Source organism: Cataglyphis hispanica, chromosome 11 (assembly GCF_021464435.1).
Source record: "Cataglyphis hispanica isolate Lineage 1 chromosome 11, ULB_Chis1_1.0, whole genome shotgun sequence".
In the NCBI taxonomy this organism is placed as follows: domain Eukaryota; kingdom Metazoa; phylum Arthropoda; class Insecta; order Hymenoptera; family Formicidae; genus Cataglyphis; species Cataglyphis hispanica.
Genome location: NC_065964.1, coordinates 7,478,639 through 7,499,079, shown reverse-complemented (window position 1 = coordinate 7,499,079; position 20,441 = coordinate 7,478,639). Strand labels below are relative to the sequence as shown.

The following is a 20,441-nucleotide window of genomic DNA, read 5'->3' as shown; positions in this document are numbered from 1 at the left end:
CTGCTAATGTACCGTTTTCAATTTTTTCCATGATATAATCATTATACTAAAGTTATGCCGACAGATTCTCTTTAAAGATTTCTATTTTATCTTATGATTATTATATTGCATTTTATTAATCGCCTAACAATATAGCCCAAATTTAACTAAATTTGAATTAATAAATTTGTACTAATAACATGTTGGAAATTGTAAATTTATCGAGCAAATATAAAAAATATATCGAGCAAAGATTTAATTGAAAAAAAAAAAAAAAATATTATCTATTTATGTTTATTATTATACACAAACTCACAATCAAATCATTGCACGGTATATTACTATTTCGTCGAGCGAGATGTAATGTATTCGGACCGGGTGGAGAACTTGATGATCGGGTAACGAGCGTAATTGCATCACGATCGTGTATACGCGGTGCGGGGATTATTTACGTAATCGGCAGCGATAGCAAGCAGATATTTCGCGAAATGACTATACCGTAAGTTAACGTATTGGTTTCACTTGTGATTATTGCGTTTCTTCTACATGTTTGCTTGGCCGTTCGCGTTGCAACTCGTAACTGCGCGCAACGCATAATGCGAATTCTCTGGCCAGTCGGTTGCAAACATTTTCCGGGAAACGACAACGATGCAACGCGCCGGTATGGTTAACAATGTTAAATCTCATTTGCGTGCAGTCTCGGACCGGAACGTGCCAGTAAATACACTCGATTGGCGTGTCACGCGTTGCATCGGAATCAGGTACATCTAAAGACGCGGTGAACATTAATTAATTAATTGATTTTTTTTTTTATTAACTTTTCCGCAGATGTCCATCTTTTTTCTTTTTTTTAAAGTGTGCGCTTTTATTTTAAGTATAATAAAATGTAAGATATAAATATAAAAAGAAGCGAATTATGGAAGCCGAACAAGCACTCTGCAAGTATTATTTTATTAATTCATTAATTAGCCAGTGAGTTAAAGTGAATTAATACACGCGACATGCTGCAGACATGAGACCAATATGACCGATATGAGAAAATAATGGCATGCCAACTTTTTTACCGTCTTCTGCAGTAAACGTATAGTGAACGTATTGATATGAAATTAAGAGAGCAAGTGTCTCCTTATTTTATCTCATAATGGAAATGAAATCCGTAAGAAAAAATAATTCATTTGGCATATTGCCATTAGTTTCTAGGTTAATGCGCCATTGGATGAATATTACAATACGAATAGAAGATTACAATACAATTGATTATTAATTATTATAATCGCAAAATTAGGTGAGGACTTTTTTCTTTCTTATCGATTATTTTTTCTAGTTGTACATTATTATATTTGTATATTTCTATTTTCTTTCCATCTTTTTTTATACTTTCATTATATATTTACGGTATTAATATTTTATAATTAAATATTTTCAATATGTTTGTATATAATAAAAGTAATTTAATGCGAGTGAAATGGACATTTTTATTATTAATTTATACATCTTTTTTAATATATAATTTTACTTTTGCTTCTTGCTTCTATCTCACTTCATCTTTGTCGTTATTTTTTGTATAAAATTTTTATAAAATTCACTTCTTCTTTTTATTATTTTAAGATTTCATTTCTTATTTTAACTTTAGTAAGATTATATTTGCAAATTGGAAATTTTTCACTATGTTACATATTGTACTCGAGAAATTTTCTTGAGTAGGACTCGCCTTGCGACGCAAAACGTATTTTTATCTCTCTCCTTTCCACTTTCGACTTGTATTATCCTTGACGCTTACGTCAACTTCGAGGGGAAATACGGTCGGAAGCGAGCATAACGGTATCACGGGAAAAAGGGACTCGAAGCCGTACAGCGGTATTCTCATTTTAGACGCTTTGTAATTTCCTTGAACGAATTCGTTACGGTCGTTGCACTTTGCGGCTCCTCGACAGAGAGAGAGAGAGAGAGAGAGAGAGAGAGAGACACTGATTGTAGGCGAATGACGACTAGGAAGCAAACAGAAGATTTTCCGCTTCGATACTTAGAATATATGTATACACGTGTTTAGACTACTCTGAGGTTTGTTGGCGCGCTCTTGCACGACCCGGGAACATTAACTCCGCTCGTGTTGGCACGTGCTCGCAAGCAAGGCAGGCGGCGGCTGGTGCGCACATGGCCGCGTACGTATATCACGTACTTGACCGGGTTAAATACCGACGCGGCGATGAACTTGGGAGACAATTTCAAACGACTATACATTTAAAGGACATTCGGCATTGTGATACAATAGGAGACGATTCTTCGTTAAAGATATTGGTCGAAAATGTAGATAATGATTTGTTTTTAAAGAAATTTCTTAAAATTTAACTTTATTATTATTTGAAAAACTTTTCTCTCGGATATGTCGACGATACAATTTTTTCAGGCGTCCTTAAAAGAAGAAGAACGGTGCACAGCAAAGCAGCATGGAGTCAATGGAGGGAAAAGTGTTCGATAGCAATATCCCGGAAACAGATGCGCGACATAATCAGAGTCTGTTTAAAAAAGACGGGAAAGAAGGGAATACGGAAAACGTGCAAGTTTTCTCGGTTGATAAAGTTACCATCGAAAAGATTGTCCTCGAGTCTTCAAACGGTTCGCGAGAAGTATTGCTGACGAAAAACGAGTCTTCGAGAAAATTCTCTCTGAGTTGTGAGACAAAGAATGTTAGCAAACGACTAGCGAACGACAATCAACAGAAATCGACGAGAAACGACGTATTTCCGGAAGATGCGTTTGCCTTTTCAAAAGACGCTAATTTTAAGACATCAAAACTTCCTATTCCGAAAAGTCGAAAGAGCGTAGGCGCTAGTTTTCCAAACGAAGAAAGCAGAATCAAACCGATTAAATTCACTAAAAAGTCACCCATCAGTAGCATTGTGATTGACGGTTTAAATTCGACAAATATAATTGCCAAGAGGAATAAAGTGCCGCCAAAAGTGCCGGAAAAAACTGCGATCAAGAAAGAAAATAATTCATCTTCGATAGTGACTTCAGTCTCTTCTACGGAGAAATCACAAGATTTATCACCGAATCGGGAAAAAGTTGTTGATAAAATATTGACTGCGATTAAACAAGAGCAATCGGATAAACATAAACTTTTCGAGACGGAAGACGTTAAAAATGATAATAATATAAATTGCGAATTTGAGAAACATAATGAGATATCTAAAATTGCAAACGTACAGTGCGATAAATTAGATAAGATCGAGAAGCAAAATGGCGCAATAAACGTTGAAGAGCAGGAAAGAAACGCGAAAATTGACAGTGACGCGCAGAGTTATCTGGAGAAAAGTCAGACGACTATCGAAGATCTTCAAAAGAATCTAAGCACCAAGATTCACGCTAGTACCGCGCAAAGTTATAAAGAAAAGCTACTGGATTTTCAAGCAAGTTATACTCCGGGATTATCAGTTACCGCGGAGTCAAGTGGCAGCGAGAGATTAAGTTCCGGATTCGACAAGGATTTTCTCGAGAAGCATAATCTGGATAAGCGATTGAAAATCGAAGAGAAGAGACTGTTGGAAACCGATCTGGATTACACATCCGATAATGACAGAACTAGTGAAACCGAAGATGAAGAAGCATCGCGCAAAATCGACATCAAGCAAAAATACAGCGAGAAAGTAACGGAGGTAGAGAAGAGGTGGTCCGGGGGATTTTTAGAGAACCGTTTGCAGCGTAACTCCTCGGAATCTTCGAAATCATCTTATATTGAAGAGTTTGGTAGCGTGTCCTCACGCGAGAGCATCGTCGACGATCGCGACGGCCGCTACTTTTTTGGCCAAAAGCACCCAGAAAAGTTCACAGAGAGGTCGATCGATGAATCGAAGACACGAACTTCGGAGGAAATTCTTGAGAACAGTACTGTCAGCACTGTCGACTCCGACTCGTGCTTGGAGGATAGAATCAAGGCTGTCGATGAAGACATTGCTCACGTGACGAATGAAATACAGACGAATGATAACGACGATGGATTTGATCAAGCTTACGGTAACGAAGAAGTGAAAGATTGCAATCAATGGAATGAAGAAGTAAATACAATTCTCACGACAACGGCGGTAGTATGTGAAAAGAAAGATCAAAATTTGAAAGAAGAAAAAAGCATTAATGACACAACAGGCGTTAATAATTATAACGATACAAATTCGAGTCGAATGAAAAATAATTATAAAAAGAATATTAATGTGATAAAAAACAAGAAACATTTAATTGAACAAAGAAACAACGACAAGACATTTTTGCACTCCTTTACGGTGATTAATTCAAAGAAATGTATCGATTCAACCTTCCTGCTGCGAAATCATCGCAATAGAGACGGTTACGCTAATCTTATAAAAGAATTCGCTATGGAAGCGGGATCATCCAAGATGATGAAGAAAGAGGAAAAGCAAAAGAAGAAGCTCGGTTTTCGACGTCTTTTACCAGCCATTTTTTCGCCGAAAGATTCTCGAAAGGAATATAAGAAAAAGGAGCAGAAGGAACGAAGAAAATACGACGAGCGGCATTTCGCTCGTTATCAACAAAATGGAAATTACACGAGATCACCGGACACGATGAATCTAAACGAAGATATCAAGAGAAACGTCAAATTGGATAGCAGTCTGAATGGTTCCATCATCGATGAGAGATTGGACGAGATCAAGCGCGAATTGTTTCCCGAACAGGGACCGATTACTAGCACACCCGATCACTTTCTGCAAACGGACGATACACGACTTCTTTGCGAAAGAAGAAAAAATCAGAGATCGTATACTACCGATTCAAGTCTCAGCTCGATCGCGCCGGATGAGAGATGGATAGAGCGTGGCGGACAATTTGTTATCTCGCCCGATATTAGAAAGTATGAGCAGAGGCAGAAGCGCGAAGAACACGACGGTCGACGATACAATTATCTGGAACGCAAGCACAGTTTACAGGAATCGAATCATGGCGGTCGTAATTATGTCTTCCAAAGAAATCATGCATCTACCGGTAGAATTTCGGCGCCGCCGAATGAACGATATTTACGACCTCGAGCCGTTTTTCTTGTCGATCGACCGCTGCCTGAAATACCGCAGTCACGATTAGAGCTGTCAAACTATGAAAATTATGAGGATGGCATCGGTCAACTATGCGACGATCTCAGTAGCGTGGATGTTGTTGATGATAAAAATTATCAGAATCAATCTGGACTTTATCAAAATAATGGCAATCTTGAAACGAATTTACTTAATACCCCACAATCGGTTCCCGCACAAGTTAAGATTACTCGACCACCAATCGTAAATCAGACTCAGAGAGCGCCCTTGATTGGAAGAACTTCCAAGAATCCATCGTCTGGTTCCAGCCAAAAATCTGGTGATTACGCCGATTCAAGTTGCACGCCTAATTCGAGTCAAAAGAGCGAGTTTTCGCCTTCCAGTTCAAAGAGCGGTGAGTATTATTTGAACTCGCCTCGCAGCAGTGCCCGAACTTCTCCTACCGAACAATCAGCCTTCGAAGACGGGCGAGAAGAAAGAATTTACGAGAATGAAGCTCAACCGGTGATTTCTCAGTCGACCGTTAACTACGCTGAAGAACACATTTACGACAAAACTCCATCACCATGTCGTGAGAAACATTTTTCAAGCACGAAAGCATCAGATCATATGACAGAGAATTCGCCGAAGAAGAAAGACAATCTAATCTACGAAGAAAAATGTTTATCGAATCGACAATCGCCGGTTAAGAATTGCTCTTTCCAACATTCTTGCGAAGATAATGAAAATATGCAAGCGGAATCAAAACGAGAGATTGAAAAAACACGCGAAAATTGCTTAAAAAATCACGAGACACAATTTGATACAAATTTGAAGAATGACTCAATAACGGCCAACATCCAAACTGAAAGAGCATCCATTCGAGAGAACATATCGCCGTCGAAACAATATGGAATGACAATAGTGATGTCTCCATCGGCGGGATCTCGAACCAGGAGATCACAACCAAACGATCAAATCTTGATAGCCTCACCCAAAAGAGAAACCATCTGTCAGTCTCGAGTTTCTCGGCCATCGAACGAGACGAGGCTCTGCGAATCGCCCATTCCCATAGCGGATTCGCGCGAGGGTATCTCTGGCATCGTTCCAATTGAAGTGCGACATCAGTACGGTAGCCAGAATTCTTCCGTCACAGGAATGAGGAGATCTATTGAGCAAAAAACTATATCGTCTTTCGGTCTCTCGAAAAGCATCTCACGTCCCGAGCCGATTTATGGATACCGCAGACAACAGACTTTTCATAAGAGCGACACAACGACCTTGGAGCCGAAGGAAGATAAACGCGAGAAAGATCAGCCGCCACTCGATCTGTACAGCTCGACCGAATCATGCCGCGACGAGAGAATAGCTCGAATTCGAGGACAGAGTTCGGAATTGCAAAATTTACAATCATGTTCCTCGGAAGCTAAGCAAATATCCGATGAACCTGGAAGAAGAGCGGTTCAATCTCCTATACGCGAATCAACGCAAAGCTTTTGTCAACAATCATCACCGAATCAGGACAAGAGATACACGAGTAGTGCGAATGCACTTCAGCATGAATCGATTTACGAGCAACGACAACGACAGCATCAACCGCGACAAGGACAAGAGCCTTTGTACGCTCAACGAATCGCTGACGCGACAAGCGGTTGTCAACAAAGTCATTCGACGTACATGCTATTGTCACCTTCGAAACAGGAGACTAGACAGCACCTGGAAGCATTTTATTGGCAGCAAAAGGCGTTGGAAGCGCATCGGAAATCGGCAATTTCATCGGCAAATTCCGGCCCAAAGCAGAACGCGGTGAAAATCGATTTACCGGAAATGAGAGAAGCGGTGTATTGGCAACAATTGAAGAGACTGGACGAGGAGCAACAGCGTCGAATTTACGAGCGGAACGCGATGGAGGATAGGCTGTACGAAACATACAACACGACAAGAACGGAAAGTCCGGCGACCTTGATGTCGTCTAATGCAAATCAAATGTTGAATTCTAAAGGTGCGACGACACCTGCTCTCGTTCACGGCGACCGATTGTATTGGAGCAATGTGCAGCAACGTCTCAAGACGAGTCCGACCGGAAAGTTGCCGTTAATGCAAATTCAAAAGGGTCAGAATCAACCGGTGCTAATAGTTCGGCCACAACAAGCGCTACGAGATCGTCAGGAGATGAAATCTATGAATCCACGCGATCCCGCGGCACACGACGCGCAAAGATCGAAGAGTGCCTCCCCGCACTTTCATAGAGGCGATATCGAACGTGCCAGTTTCAACGTGACATACGGAAGACTAGCCACGAACGAAACAACCGGCATCTCGGCGTCCCCGAGGAAACCGGAAGCCAGTGAGATTCACGAGGAAGACGGCAACGAAGACAAACCTCGACCGCCGCATCCGATATTTAAGAGGGGAAGCCTCATAGGAGGAGAATCGGTCGAGTACGGTAGTACAGGGCCCAAGAGAGTCAGCTTCTCCAATCAACCGAAGATCGGACCGGATTTAGCGACAGGCAGCTGGCCAACCAAGCATGGCACAGCACCTGAACCGCCCACTAGACGACACAAAAGCGAAAACAGCGCCTCGGATACCGACTCGGTATATTTGCATCAAGATCGACGCGATGGAAATCAGGACGTTACTTTGTACGGTACTCGCATAGCGGATCTAACTTGTCGCTCGAATGGCAGCCGTCCGCAACGAGAGTACGACGCTAACAGACCTCTGCCTCCTCCGCCCAAGGATTCCTACGTAATCTCTCGTCGTGAAAATAGTGCTAAGAATCACGTCGGCAACGAGGTATCGACGGTCCAGCGATGGAGCAGCGAGGAACAACGCGGCTATCAACCACGGCAAGGTGAGTCAATTTTCATATTCACATTTTTACAAAATATATTAAATTTATCTATTAATATAAAATATTAAAATATAGCCGAATTATTACAATGTTTTAGAGAAAAAGTGCTATTTTAAATTTTCTTAGACGAATTGAATTTTCATTATAAAAAATAATAAAATATAAAAATAATAAAATAATAAAAATAATAATCTTGACATTTTTTAAATACTTAAAGTGAAAGTTTGAAATAAATAATTATTCCAACTAGAGGAATTTTTGAAATAATAATAGTTCCATATCTCGTAAATTGTGATTTTCAAGCCGCCGAAATGAGACAAAGATCGTTTACATTTATCATGCTGCTGAATCGGTGGGAAATCGCGAGAATAGACCGGACGCTTTTTCGGCGAGTAATCCCGAAATGAGAATGAGCTTTGCAGGTCGTAATTCGATCTAGGCAAGATGCAAACCGCACGGCATGACGGCGTATGACCGTGCATTCGAATGAGCCTCTTAAGAGCTAGAGACGGATCGGGGGGGTATCGCACGTTCAGTAAAGCAGGTTCACGACCGAGGAGGAGTAAAAGAGAAACGCACGCACGAGCGTCATCGCGTTCTCGCATAAGCTTGAGTCTCTTCGAATGTACAGAGAATGGAATACACTAATATGCGCGAAAAGATCTTACCTGGATATCCGTTTTTCACGCCGTCTGCTGCGGGATTTCTTTCGCCATGTAAACACATTCGCGCAAAATAAACAAATAAATACAAGAAAATAATTGCAAAGATACATTAGAATTATAAAAGTAACTAATAATATAGCGAATAAGTAAAAGACATTTTTCTAATACTAGAAATCGATACATGTTTTTAAAATAAAGTCTACGCTTTTCCACTCATAATTCTTACTTGATTGAAATGCGCATCAATATCCGATATATTTCCACAGACACCTAACAAAATATAAAAACGAGGCAGCAGTATTATTTTATATTAGACAGACTATTAGAGAATGAATACAATCACGTTCTGGATGGTCGTCCTCCCACAAGGCGAACAGAACAGTCATAATTAATAGGTCTCTTCTAGACTGAAATAAATAGGGTCACTGACATTGCACTTGGGTAAAAGGGTACGTTCGACACATACAAATGTCCGATGCGTACAAATGTCGCTTCACTGACTTTAATGCACTCTTGCGCCCACGCTCTTCCGGTCATGAAATGCATCGAATCGCCTACACGGAAGAAAACGCAATTTTGCACAAACGTGTTGTCGATATAATAATCCCACATCGTATATTATATATATAAATTTGTGATAATTTTTTTATTTCATTATATCCGTGTGTTTTTTAATGAATATCCACGTTTATTTGTGACTTTTTAATTATAATCGATGGATAAAATTACCGTTGTTTTTGTGTGGATAAATTTTATTTTATAAATAAGAATAAGAATTTTATAAAAAAGAAAAGTAAAATGTATGAATAAAAAAGCAAAACGTAACAATATATGAGATGCGTGGTCATCTATTTGTTCAAACTGCAATTTCAAGTACCTTCACTGTTGTTTATGTAAAATCCACGAGTCGTGCTGCGCTACGTTAAAATTTTAGAGCTTTGAAAGTATACGTACAGGAAGTGCGCAACTCTAGATGTACATTGCAGAAAATCTTGCTGCCTGACAAAGATGTTCTTTTTGATTCCCGAGAGACTTTTACAGAACGGCTGCATCGCTCTCACGACTTACTATCTAAGCTGGCTCTCCGTTGAAAATATATAGCATCATAAAATGATTTAAAATACGATAATAATTAATTAATATTTTTTAAAAATTTATTTGAATTCTCTGTATTTGAGGAGAGACAGGAATAAAGATTTCATGTTATGATTTATAAAGTTGTTAAATACTAGCAACTATGTTAATATATAGCAAAAGGATTCAATGTTTCTTTTTAATAATCGAATAGGCAAAAAACGGGATCGATAATCGGATCCTTTCCGAGTTTGTTTATTTTTTTTTTTTTTTAATTTTTTTTTTTAATCGAAAAGATGCAAAATTTTTCATCTTTCTTTTCTCCCAGACGTCACAGACGTCGGTTTCGTTGGATTTCCTTCTGAATCTAGCGACGAAAAATCGGAGATCAAAGATGATGGACGAGGACGTTACCCTTCCTTTAATGCCACTTGAACGCTGAATTGGCGCACAAGCGATTTCCGGGGACAAAAGAATTCCTGATAGAGAAGTAGAATAGTTTGCCGAATTTCGACACGCGCGATGCATGGTGCAATATCTATGCAGATTAACCGACCCGCAGATGCAGATTTGAATGTTCTATGTTCAGAATTGAGAGCCGTGCCAAAACGCATTCTGGTCTCGTAAAGGAGGAAACAATAAGCGGACATTATCCGCTATATCAACTTTATTCCCATTAATTATATTATTGTGTATATATTGGTAATTTTATGATAATTAACTGATTTTGTGAAGCTAATCGAGCCTTACGCATATTTATATTATTTATTAATTAAATTTAATACATTACATTTGCCAAAAAAAGCAATGAATATAATTTTTATCGTACAAACTGTTTAATTTTTTTGTGAATTATTAAAATATTTTTCGGACTAACAGCTTCTAATTTGAGTATTTATATTCTAAGGAAATGTTTATAATATGCGTTACTGTAAATTAAACCTTTTTTTCTCTTGTGCGACAAAGAGAAATACATTTAACTGAACAATAAGGAAATTAATAATTTTACTTAAAGATCACTACAATATTTGTTTATATGATGAAGTATCGTACAAAAAATCTCTTTTGGTCCCTCAAAAAAAAAAAAAAAAAATATATATATTTTACTAATATTACGGAGATAAACGCGTTTCATATACAAGTGTTCGGTAAGCTACGTTCAAATATCCAAATTATAATAATAAGAAGATTATTTTTTTTATTCGGAAATTAATATCCTCTGCCCAACGTATACGAAAAGAGATTTTTTGCTTATAAAGTTGTGTGTCTTGTCAAGGTGCGTTCTTCTCGTTTCATTTATCCTCATTTCATTTTCCCGCCGCGCACCGTTTCATCCCTCGCAGCCTGCAGCGCGAGATCGCGCTGCACCGGCTGCAGGAACGGTGTGCTCCATCCGGCGAGGAATTACGCCCTTCCGCACCTTTCCGTTTTGCGTGATGCCGGGTGCCGGCTGGGTACATACATACGTATATCCGGGGGTCGCTGGAGGTCGTCGCGAGAGAACGGTCGAATGTTTTCTATCCGGTCAGTAGTACCGTTCGGGAGAGAGAGAGGATGCGGTCTAGGTGGGCGTTCGGGATCGATCCCCGACTCCATTCCCGTGACGTCACTCGAAGAGAGGATAGAAGGAGAGAGGAAGACGCCGGGAAGGGTGGCGAGGGAGATGGTATAACCGGGACTCTCCGGGCGTCCCGGCAATGTACTCCTCTCACCCTCTGATGGTGCTGCCACTGCTGTTGGTGCTGCTGCTGCCGGTGCCGGTGCACCGTGTGAAACGACGTGTAGCCGGTAGCTGATAGTTGTGGTGGTGGTTCGTATCCCACCGTCTCTCCCACACTCGTCCCTCGTCCGTACGCGGGGGCGTCTTTTTCGAAAAGTACCGATCGATCGCGACCTTCGTCGGCGTGAGTCGTCGCGGGCAAGAAGTACGCGTACGATCGTCTCGTAGGGCAAGTCGCGTAAGACATCTCGGCTGTCGTATATCTAAGGGAGAAAATCGCCGGGTCCACGAATACATTCCTCGCCGGTGGGGTAGTTAGTGGTGGTGCTGGTGCGCTGCTGCCGCTACGTCTGCCGTCCCGTGAAACGACGTGTAGGTAGTGGTAGTGGTCGCAGTCGTCGTGGTGGTGCGTTTCGTCTTTCAAGTTCGTCCCCCGTCGCATCGACCGCGATCCTCGCAAACGCGAGGAATCGCGTCGCCGTTGTCACCATTCGACCGTTCGACCGTCCGATGCATCTAATCGGTAAAATTACCGACCATCTTAATTACGGTTCCGTTGCGGCCTAGTGCGAAACAACGTGTGCGACTCAGTTCCCCAATACTCTTTCTCTACCTCTCCATTGTTATTATCAATTTGTTTGACGCGAGAAACGTTATTCGCCAATATATTCATACCATGGAGGGTCGTTAAAATGTGAAGGAGAGGCGCGATGTCTATTATTTCTCTCTTTGTAACAAACATATTTGCGCATCGCATTGATTAAGAGTTTCGAATATGCTCTGAGAGAAAATGGAGAACGGAATATGTCGCCGGTAGTCCGATGCGAGCAGCGTCGATGTGGCCAACTATCGAGTGCCTTGACCTCGGTGCAATTGCTATCGCGTGTAGAGTAGCGTGTAGTACTTGTTTTCCAAACTTGTATTTTTCTCCTTTCACATCATTTCTAAGAAAAATTCTGTCTCTTAATATATAATACCAATCCCCAATTATTATGTATGATATGACGTAAAAAATAAGAAAGTGACAGCTTATTTTCCAAGTAACCTTTTGTTTTTAATCAACGTAAGAGATATTTGACAATCGTAATTTTAAAAAATACAAAAAGAAAAGTAATAGGAAGAATATATAGACTGATTTATTAACGTAAGAAATGAAAAAAAAGATTAGTCTTTATTTTCGTACAACATTCGTATATCTCATATTTAATATCAATTTGCTTTTGAATTTCTTACTGATTATTTTGATTACAGAATTTTTTTTAATTGCTATATATTAAAGTTAACCAGTGATTTTTGTAATTTTATTCGGCTTTAATCATATTGATATTATCTTCATTTTCTCTTAGAGAACATTTTAAAGTTCAATGATACGATTGCTTTCAATGTTTATGAAGCGCAACTTGAGGTTACAGATATAATTATTTCGTTAGTTGGAGTTTTTCCAAATAGCAGGATATCGGCGCGCTTTGAGAAGCGTGTAGCTGAATATAAGTTAATTATGGAAAAATTTCGCCGGCAAATCATAAATCAGGATGAATTGAGAGAGTAAAGTGGCCCGGTGAAGGATGAACGGTTAAAAGAGGGCAGTGTCGATCAAATGATTCGCGTCGACTCGAATCTCTTTTCCTGATTCAGTGACGTCAAAGATACCGAAAAGCGATAAATATCGAGATAACGATTCACTTGGCCGCGCTTCGATCCGCAAATCCAATTAATTGCCGTTTTACAAAAAGAAAAAAAAAACACGAAATATCCAATTAGCCTCATTAATTAATTGGTACGTAGCGCTGAGTTTCTCGTTCGCTTTTGGTATCGTCAGATTACATCACGTTAATATGAAGATGAATCGATCTCTTATGTGGGCAGCATCGATAATGATCGCTTCGCTTCTTGAAAGCATGACTCGTCAATATTCCTTACTTCTTATATTGAAAGCAATTATCACAATTATGATTTTCGTAGGATGAGACGGAAATTTTCAGTCTCAGTTAAAAGCACTCTATACATTTATAGAAAGTTTATGGATTTTATCGATTCGCGTTTTCATTTGCTTTGACAAAATCATGAATGGAATTGTCATTGAAGTGAGTTTTGCGATAAGTGACGTTATTTAGATTATTGATTTAAAATTATGCTTTATGCTTAATATAATTTTGACATTACTAATCAATGAAAATGTAGCGTGTTAATTATAATCTAATTTTATTACGATTTTCATTACGCCAAACAATGAATTTAGATTTTATATTATTTGATTACTATATTATGTTCTAATGAGTTCAATAGTAAAAATGTGATTTATTTGAAATAATTTTTTTACATTTTTTAAATTAATGCTCGTCGTTTACGATATTTTGATGGGCGTGTTGTAAATAATGATATGTAGATGAGGGGAAAGTTATAAATTTTGAAAAGTTTACAAGGTTGAGAAGATCGTATTTTCGTACCTAGCACACCTTTGATATTGAACAAATGATAAATGACGCTTAATTAACACAGTCGATGCCTTTGGCAAATTATGATAGAATGACGTAGGAAAGTTTTCCATGGAAAATGACAAAAATCATAAATCCTAGAGACGATTCATAGTAGTTGGAGAAGTAGAGCGCGTTATCTCCGTTTTTATCAAACTATCCATCATAGTCTGTCTCTCGCAAGCGTCTACAATTCGGTTTTCAGATGTCGGAAAACGATGGGATAAATGAAGTAGTACGAAACTGTTATGCCCTTTACTTTGTGTGTAAGAAGGGGGCTGTGTCACTTCTTTGACCCACTGATCTGGTTCGCTCGCAGCACACGCCCGAATATACGATCTACGGTAAAACTCTTTGCGACCGGAAGGAAGCTGCCGGCGACGTCAACGGCGCCGGAATGCCGGCGATGAACCGCGGCGATCTTATCTTAAAATCGGTTTTCGTCACGATCGGATTTAATTTTGAATGCATCTTACATAACGCGACTCATATTTCGAGATTTCCGTTCGCAACAACGGCATCTTTATTCGCTTCAGTGTTGATGAAACATTTTTCATTTATAAAATATAATGTGGATGTATATATATATATATATATTTTTTTTTTTCTTTCGATAGTGGAAAGTTATATGTAAATGTTGTTATATAAAGTGAATTCGTTGAGCTTCTCTCGATTTTCGCAACTGTCTAATGGATAGATTTAGAAATCGACAATATCGTTCTCAGTTGCAAATCGTGCAATTGCAAATTTATGGCTTCGAAGACGATTTAGTTGCATCATTCGATTGCTTCAGGAATCGTGTGCTCGTGATTGCACGATATTTCAGATTGAGAAAGTCGCAACTGCTTGGCAAACTGCTTTAGAAGATAACCATAGTTACAAAGAGGATATTCATAAAGCGTATTCATATGTAATCAGCGATTACGTTCGGAAGTGACTAAGAGAGAATTAATTATTATTATTATAATTGTTTGATAAGCACGCAATATTTGATCTAACCGTATGAATTTATCATACGTGTGTTTGCTAGAATATCCTCTTGGTAACCGCGTGTTCGTGCTGCCGCAACTAGAACGTGACGTAATTACAGATAGAGAATCAACGGCCTTAGACGCGGAATCGCGGACTCGCGAGTAAATTTCGCGCTTTCGTCGGCGGATTCGCGCGGAGACGATAGAGGCGGCACGTTTCCCATTCGCCGACGATGGACGACGCGACGAGACGGCGGTGTCGCGCGGCGGAGATGCAACGTATGAGATCCGTGCACCGCGATCGCGTGCATCCGCATCATCAAACGGCGTGTACTACGGCGCGGCTACGTGCCACCTGCGGTTTGTGAACGCGCGCAGCGCGTCCACCCGAACCCGCGTCGCTGCTTTCGATGACGCCGCCCTCGAGACGCTGAGAAGGAGGCTGCGGAAAATGTTGATCGGACGCTGGAAAAGCAAGGACAAGAGCTCGAGCAAAGGCTCGTCCGGCTCGTCCAGCGGAGGCGGTGGCGGCAAAAAGAAACGCAAATTTGGCAGAGAAGGTAAGAAGAGCATCGACGTTCGCCTCGTTCTTTTTTAAATCCTCGCTATCACTGGCATATATTCGCGCATATTTATGCTATATAAGATATTTTATGCCACACACCTTAATTTTAACGATAAATTCTTTAATGAATTTAGCCAGGAAAAATGTTATTAAATAAGAGTTAGAAACATTTCAAGTAGAAAATAATAAATATCTTTTCCGCGAACTAAGAGTTTTTACAATTAAAATAATATAGAATATATATAAGTAATATTTTTTATAATAATATAATTATGAATAAGAGATATTTAAAACATACTCATACGCAGTCATTTTAAGATGATGTAACATGACCTCAAGATATTTCAGTTGTATTAGAGATGAGCAAAGAAACGATATCCAAAACTTTTTAATATTTATAGCGAAATGTTGATGGTTCATTTTTTGTAACTCATACTTGATCCATATAAAAATGCTTATAATCCTTTCTTTCACGAAACGGACGTAATACGAGAGCTTAGTTAAAACGAGTGTTCCTTGTCTTTTCCGCAGAAAGACGTTCTTCAAGAAAGATAAAGTGGGTGATTTTTTTGCTAAAATAACGGAGCTTATGTCAGAACAGCTGACGTTCTTATTGCCAATTAAACGCTTAATTGGCTGCCTTGCGTAATTTTATATATTCTCACAAAATAATCATTTCATTTAAATTCATCCTATTTTCTCTATTGTATACATTGAAATACTTGCTCGTGCAATTTTTAAGAATTAGCTCTTTCTCATTTGTCTTAACATGAAGAGTTTTGCAGACACTGCATGTGAGATTCGCGAGGTAACTTTGCCTATCACGTGTCTCCATGACTTTGCCAATATATATCAACGATTATGCGCGGCGAACGCCTTAGAAAGCGCCGGTAATAGAGGCGGCCATCGGGTGCTGACGACTTCATCGATTTTCGATGAACGATTCTTTCCACGAAACGACAGGGTCGAGATCGTTTAGAGAAGCTGAAAAACACGGCGGTAATGGGGGTGCCATTTCTCTTCGTGACCTGACATTAATTAAAAATCGGCGAGCGCGTGTCTTTGATGGCAACTAAAAATCCATCCTGTCCGCCGATCCTCTCTTCGATCCGGCTTTATTTTCTTCGAAAACCTCGAAGACAGACAAAGATATTCGATTTTTCTACGATAGTATGGGAAGACTCTTTCGCGAAGCCGTAATGATTTATTTAGCAATATTCGAAACATGTTTTAATGAGGGATTTTTTTCTTAAAAGAAAGGATATTCATTAAACGGAGCATGACGGATATATGTACATCTTAAAATAGTCTTTTCGCATATTTTTTTTTTTTTTATGGTTTCTGCAATATCCGAAGCACAAATTTAAAATTATGCTTTCATATTTCATGCTTATTTGTTCAGAAAAAAATAAAAAATAACGTTATCTATTAATAGCTTATTTTTGATTTTGCTAAAGTTTATCTCCATAGAATTATCGATCGAATAATATTTTGAAGATGATATTTTTAATTAATTTTATAATAAGACAAATCTTATATATATATAGAAGAATTTTTTGTTATGAAAGATATATTTTTTAAATTATATAATTACGAAGATACGCGCAAAAAATGGTAGGCAATCTGTTGGCTTTGAGATGAGATCTTATATAATTAATTGAACGCACATCATTCATCGTACTTTGAGTTACTATCGTGTATACATACAGCGATATAAAATCTTATTCCCAATGAAATTTGGATCGATGCCACGTGCTTTTATTTTCGTCTCTCCCATATCACGCTTCGGTGATCGGCTCCGTTCTCTTATCTTTTAACACATTGTTCGACCGGATAACAATCGCCGGTGAACACATTGATATCTCTCAATGTATTTTTATATCTCTGCCGATATATCCGCGTCGCTCGAGCATTACGTAAAATCGTTATGTATTGTGTCCTATTATACCCATCGTCAAGGCGGATCAACGTCGGATCGGCAAAAAGTTTTCCGACTTGTTTGCTTAAAGTTGCGAGTGCGAAAGTTCTAAGAGAAAGGTGGGAAAAGTTTGAAAGCCCTAACCGGATGTATTATAGCGTCGTCAGTGTCGCGAAAATTGTTGAAACGCTTTAATAGTTAAAGATAATGGAAACAAACTTGGGCGCGCTGTTAGCACAAATAATTACCGTATAATGAGTATCGTCACAATGCAAACTCGCTAATATTGCATTTAATTTTCGTTAAACAAAGAAAACTGAGATGCGCAGTCAAATGATCAATATTACATAATGATAATTTTTATGTATTAAATTATATATACAAATTGAAAAAGCTTTTGTATTATAATTTTCTGAATGTATTAATATCCATATAATGTATAGAAACATTATTAGTTTTTAGGATATCGTTAAAAAAATGATGTAAGTAACTAATAATAATAATTTGATAAATTAAAACAAGAAAAGTCATTTTTTTTTTTTTTTAAATAATATGTTTATTTTCTAAAAAGATATCTTTATCAGTAAAGTAAAAAATATTTGCAATCAAGCTCATTTTATTAGAGTATCGTGTTAATCTTTTTGTGGTACAATATATATTTGATTTAATAATTAAAACCGATCGGAAGAAAAAATTAAAGGTAGGGAGAGAATTGCTTCCGTTTGTTCTCGAATTCATTATTTTTACTATCCCGAGGAAAAAAAAATCGCAGGGAAAGAAATGTCTTGCCAGAATCCGCCCACAGTATTTTATCCAATATTCTTCCTCATTTACTTTACTCTCGTTTAGGATTATTTTGTCGGACGGCTCGCTATCTATTCCCTGCCTTACTTACCGTAAGGTTGTATAATGATCCTGAATTAGAGACCGCGAGGGATGGCACGATAAATGTTATTAGATGTAGCGCATCAAAATGTCACTCGGCCGCGTGAATAATGACTGTACTTGTAACACGGCGCTGCTACGCCAAGTCCGTTTTACATCTTGCTAACGCTTTAAGTGGGCACTCGCGTGTACTATTAACGTGATGTTTATGACAACGTTAACACGAATGTAAAATTACTGAAATTTCGCTATTCTCTGTGAGAAATAGTGTCATTTAACATCATCGATAAGCTATAGCAATGAAGATGCGACTTGCCCTGAAAGTGATTAAAGTATCGCGAACAAAATTAATAAATTAATAATTAAGTCATTAAATTAACACTTTAGAAATTGCGTAATTATAGAGGTGATAAAATTGATTGTATCATATTTTGAAAAGATGGAAACGAAAAAATATTAATAAAAAGTCTAAAGACCAATAAATTGTTGTTTCACATAATTCAAGTTAAATAATATACGACCGCGCATTTTTAATAATAAAAAGGAGATGAATAGTGGTTTCGTGATGCAAGCTTAAATAGCTCTGCATAGGTTAAATAAATCTTAATTAGATTGGGTATACATTATATACTTCTTGTTAACGTTGCTTCAAAAAGTAATTAACTTTTATATGCCATACATTGATTATATTATTTTTTTAAACTAATTTATATAAAAAAAATGTATGAACGTATTAAATTATTTTTTATCATTTTTGCTGAGTTTTAAGATGTCATATAGATCAAACTGTAAAGCAAGATGTTTGATTAAACTGAAACTTTTTGAAATTTGCAATACTCTCGACAAAGTTGTAACGTTTTACTTTCTCACAAATCTCTTCTCGATATCTCTCCTCGTGACTTATCTTACAATCCTGAGTGGGCATTGATATGAGTGTCTATTAGATATCGTTGAAACTCGAGAGCGGTTTCTGCAAGTTGTTCAATCTTCCAGGTCAATCCCGTTTGATCCGATAAACTCAAGGAACAAGGCTAGGATAGATAATTCCTTCGGAAGGATCATTAATCATTATTACCAGTACTGAGATTTTTCTCATTTTTGCATTGCACATACTCTTTTCCGGCCAAGAGTTATACTTTTCCTGCGTTTATTATCATGCGACTCGTGTTAATACTACTCGGGAAAAATTGCATCAGGACGAAGAAGGAGGAAAAAGAAATGAAGGATGCTCGAGCGGTGCAACAAAAGAATACGCAAAGTAGAATACGAGGGAATAAAGCGTAAAGTCCTTACCTGTCCACGATTTAGGATATGCATCTCGATGGACGGTTAGGCAATGCAGCGACGGCTACACCCCATGGAGGCTGCAGCGCGCTTGCGCCCAGGTTACCCCGTTCTCCACTTCGCTCTCCCTCCAACTAACAGTTTCCTTCTCTATCACGGTTCCGCACAGCAGTTTGTCCTCAGTTTCCTTAGTCCCGGGTGTGTGTGCACACACTCCGCACAGCGACCTCCACCCTGTCCCACCCTCCTGCCGTTCGCGGACAGCCGACCTCGTGAGAGTGCAGTTACGTCGTATCGTCCTGCCGTGTAACATCGCCACGGTGAAGGACCTCCGCGGACACTGCGCTATTCTCGAGATTATTCTCTGGCGGTGACATGGTCGTCGGCTCGCGACGGAAAATGCTGAAGAAAAAAAAACGGCACGCTAATGCATCCGATCGGACATGACGTAAACGAAGAGATTTAAAGGAAATAAAAGAGTACACCTGAGAGAGTGAGAGAGAAGGAGAGAGGTTGTTGACTGAATCGATAAATTAATTTAAAAACGCGCGAAGTAAACAATGTGAACGAGTGATTTGATTTAAAACGCGAAAGCAAATGTAATAAAAAAGAACGATAAAAGAGCAAAAAGATAATTCGTTAAATTATTGCGGAAAGATAAAATCATCTGAAAATCTTGAAAGTTATGGGTTAAAAAGTGACATGGGATTCTCGTTGTTTGAAATTATAAATTTAATAAAAAGTAATTAAAATATAATGAATAATGGCAAATAATATTCGCGAGAAAAAGATGGTAATATAAAATTCCATTAGTCAGGGGGTTAAAGTAAATGTTTGATTCTATTGAAATATTAATCGGTACATTAATACAAAACGAAAATCCCATCATACTGACACTAAACTCTCTTTCGCTCACACGTGATCTTCTATTCTACACGGAAGATTAATTTCATTGTCAAGCAACAAATCCTGCTTCTTCTTTTTATTATTTATTATTTCATTTCAAGATCAAGAAATATTTTCAATTA

At 38.5% G+C, this 20,441-nt stretch overlaps 1 protein-coding gene across 2 annotated transcripts in view; it reads left to right on the top strand.

Moving 5' to 3' along the window:
- The window catches only part of LOC126853198 (uncharacterized), a 167,802-nt gene that overhangs the window by 11,034 nt on the left and 136,327 nt on the right, over window positions 1–20,441 (top strand). For both annotated transcript variants that reach the window (XM_050598751.1, XM_050598752.1), the window contains exon 2: window positions 2,387–7,857. In XM_050598751.1, the coding sequence (XP_050454708.1) occupies window positions 2,427–7,857 (5,431 nt within the window). In that variant the 5' untranslated portion in view covers window positions 2,387–2,426. The remainder of the gene's footprint in view (window positions 1–2,386; window positions 7,858–20,441) is intronic.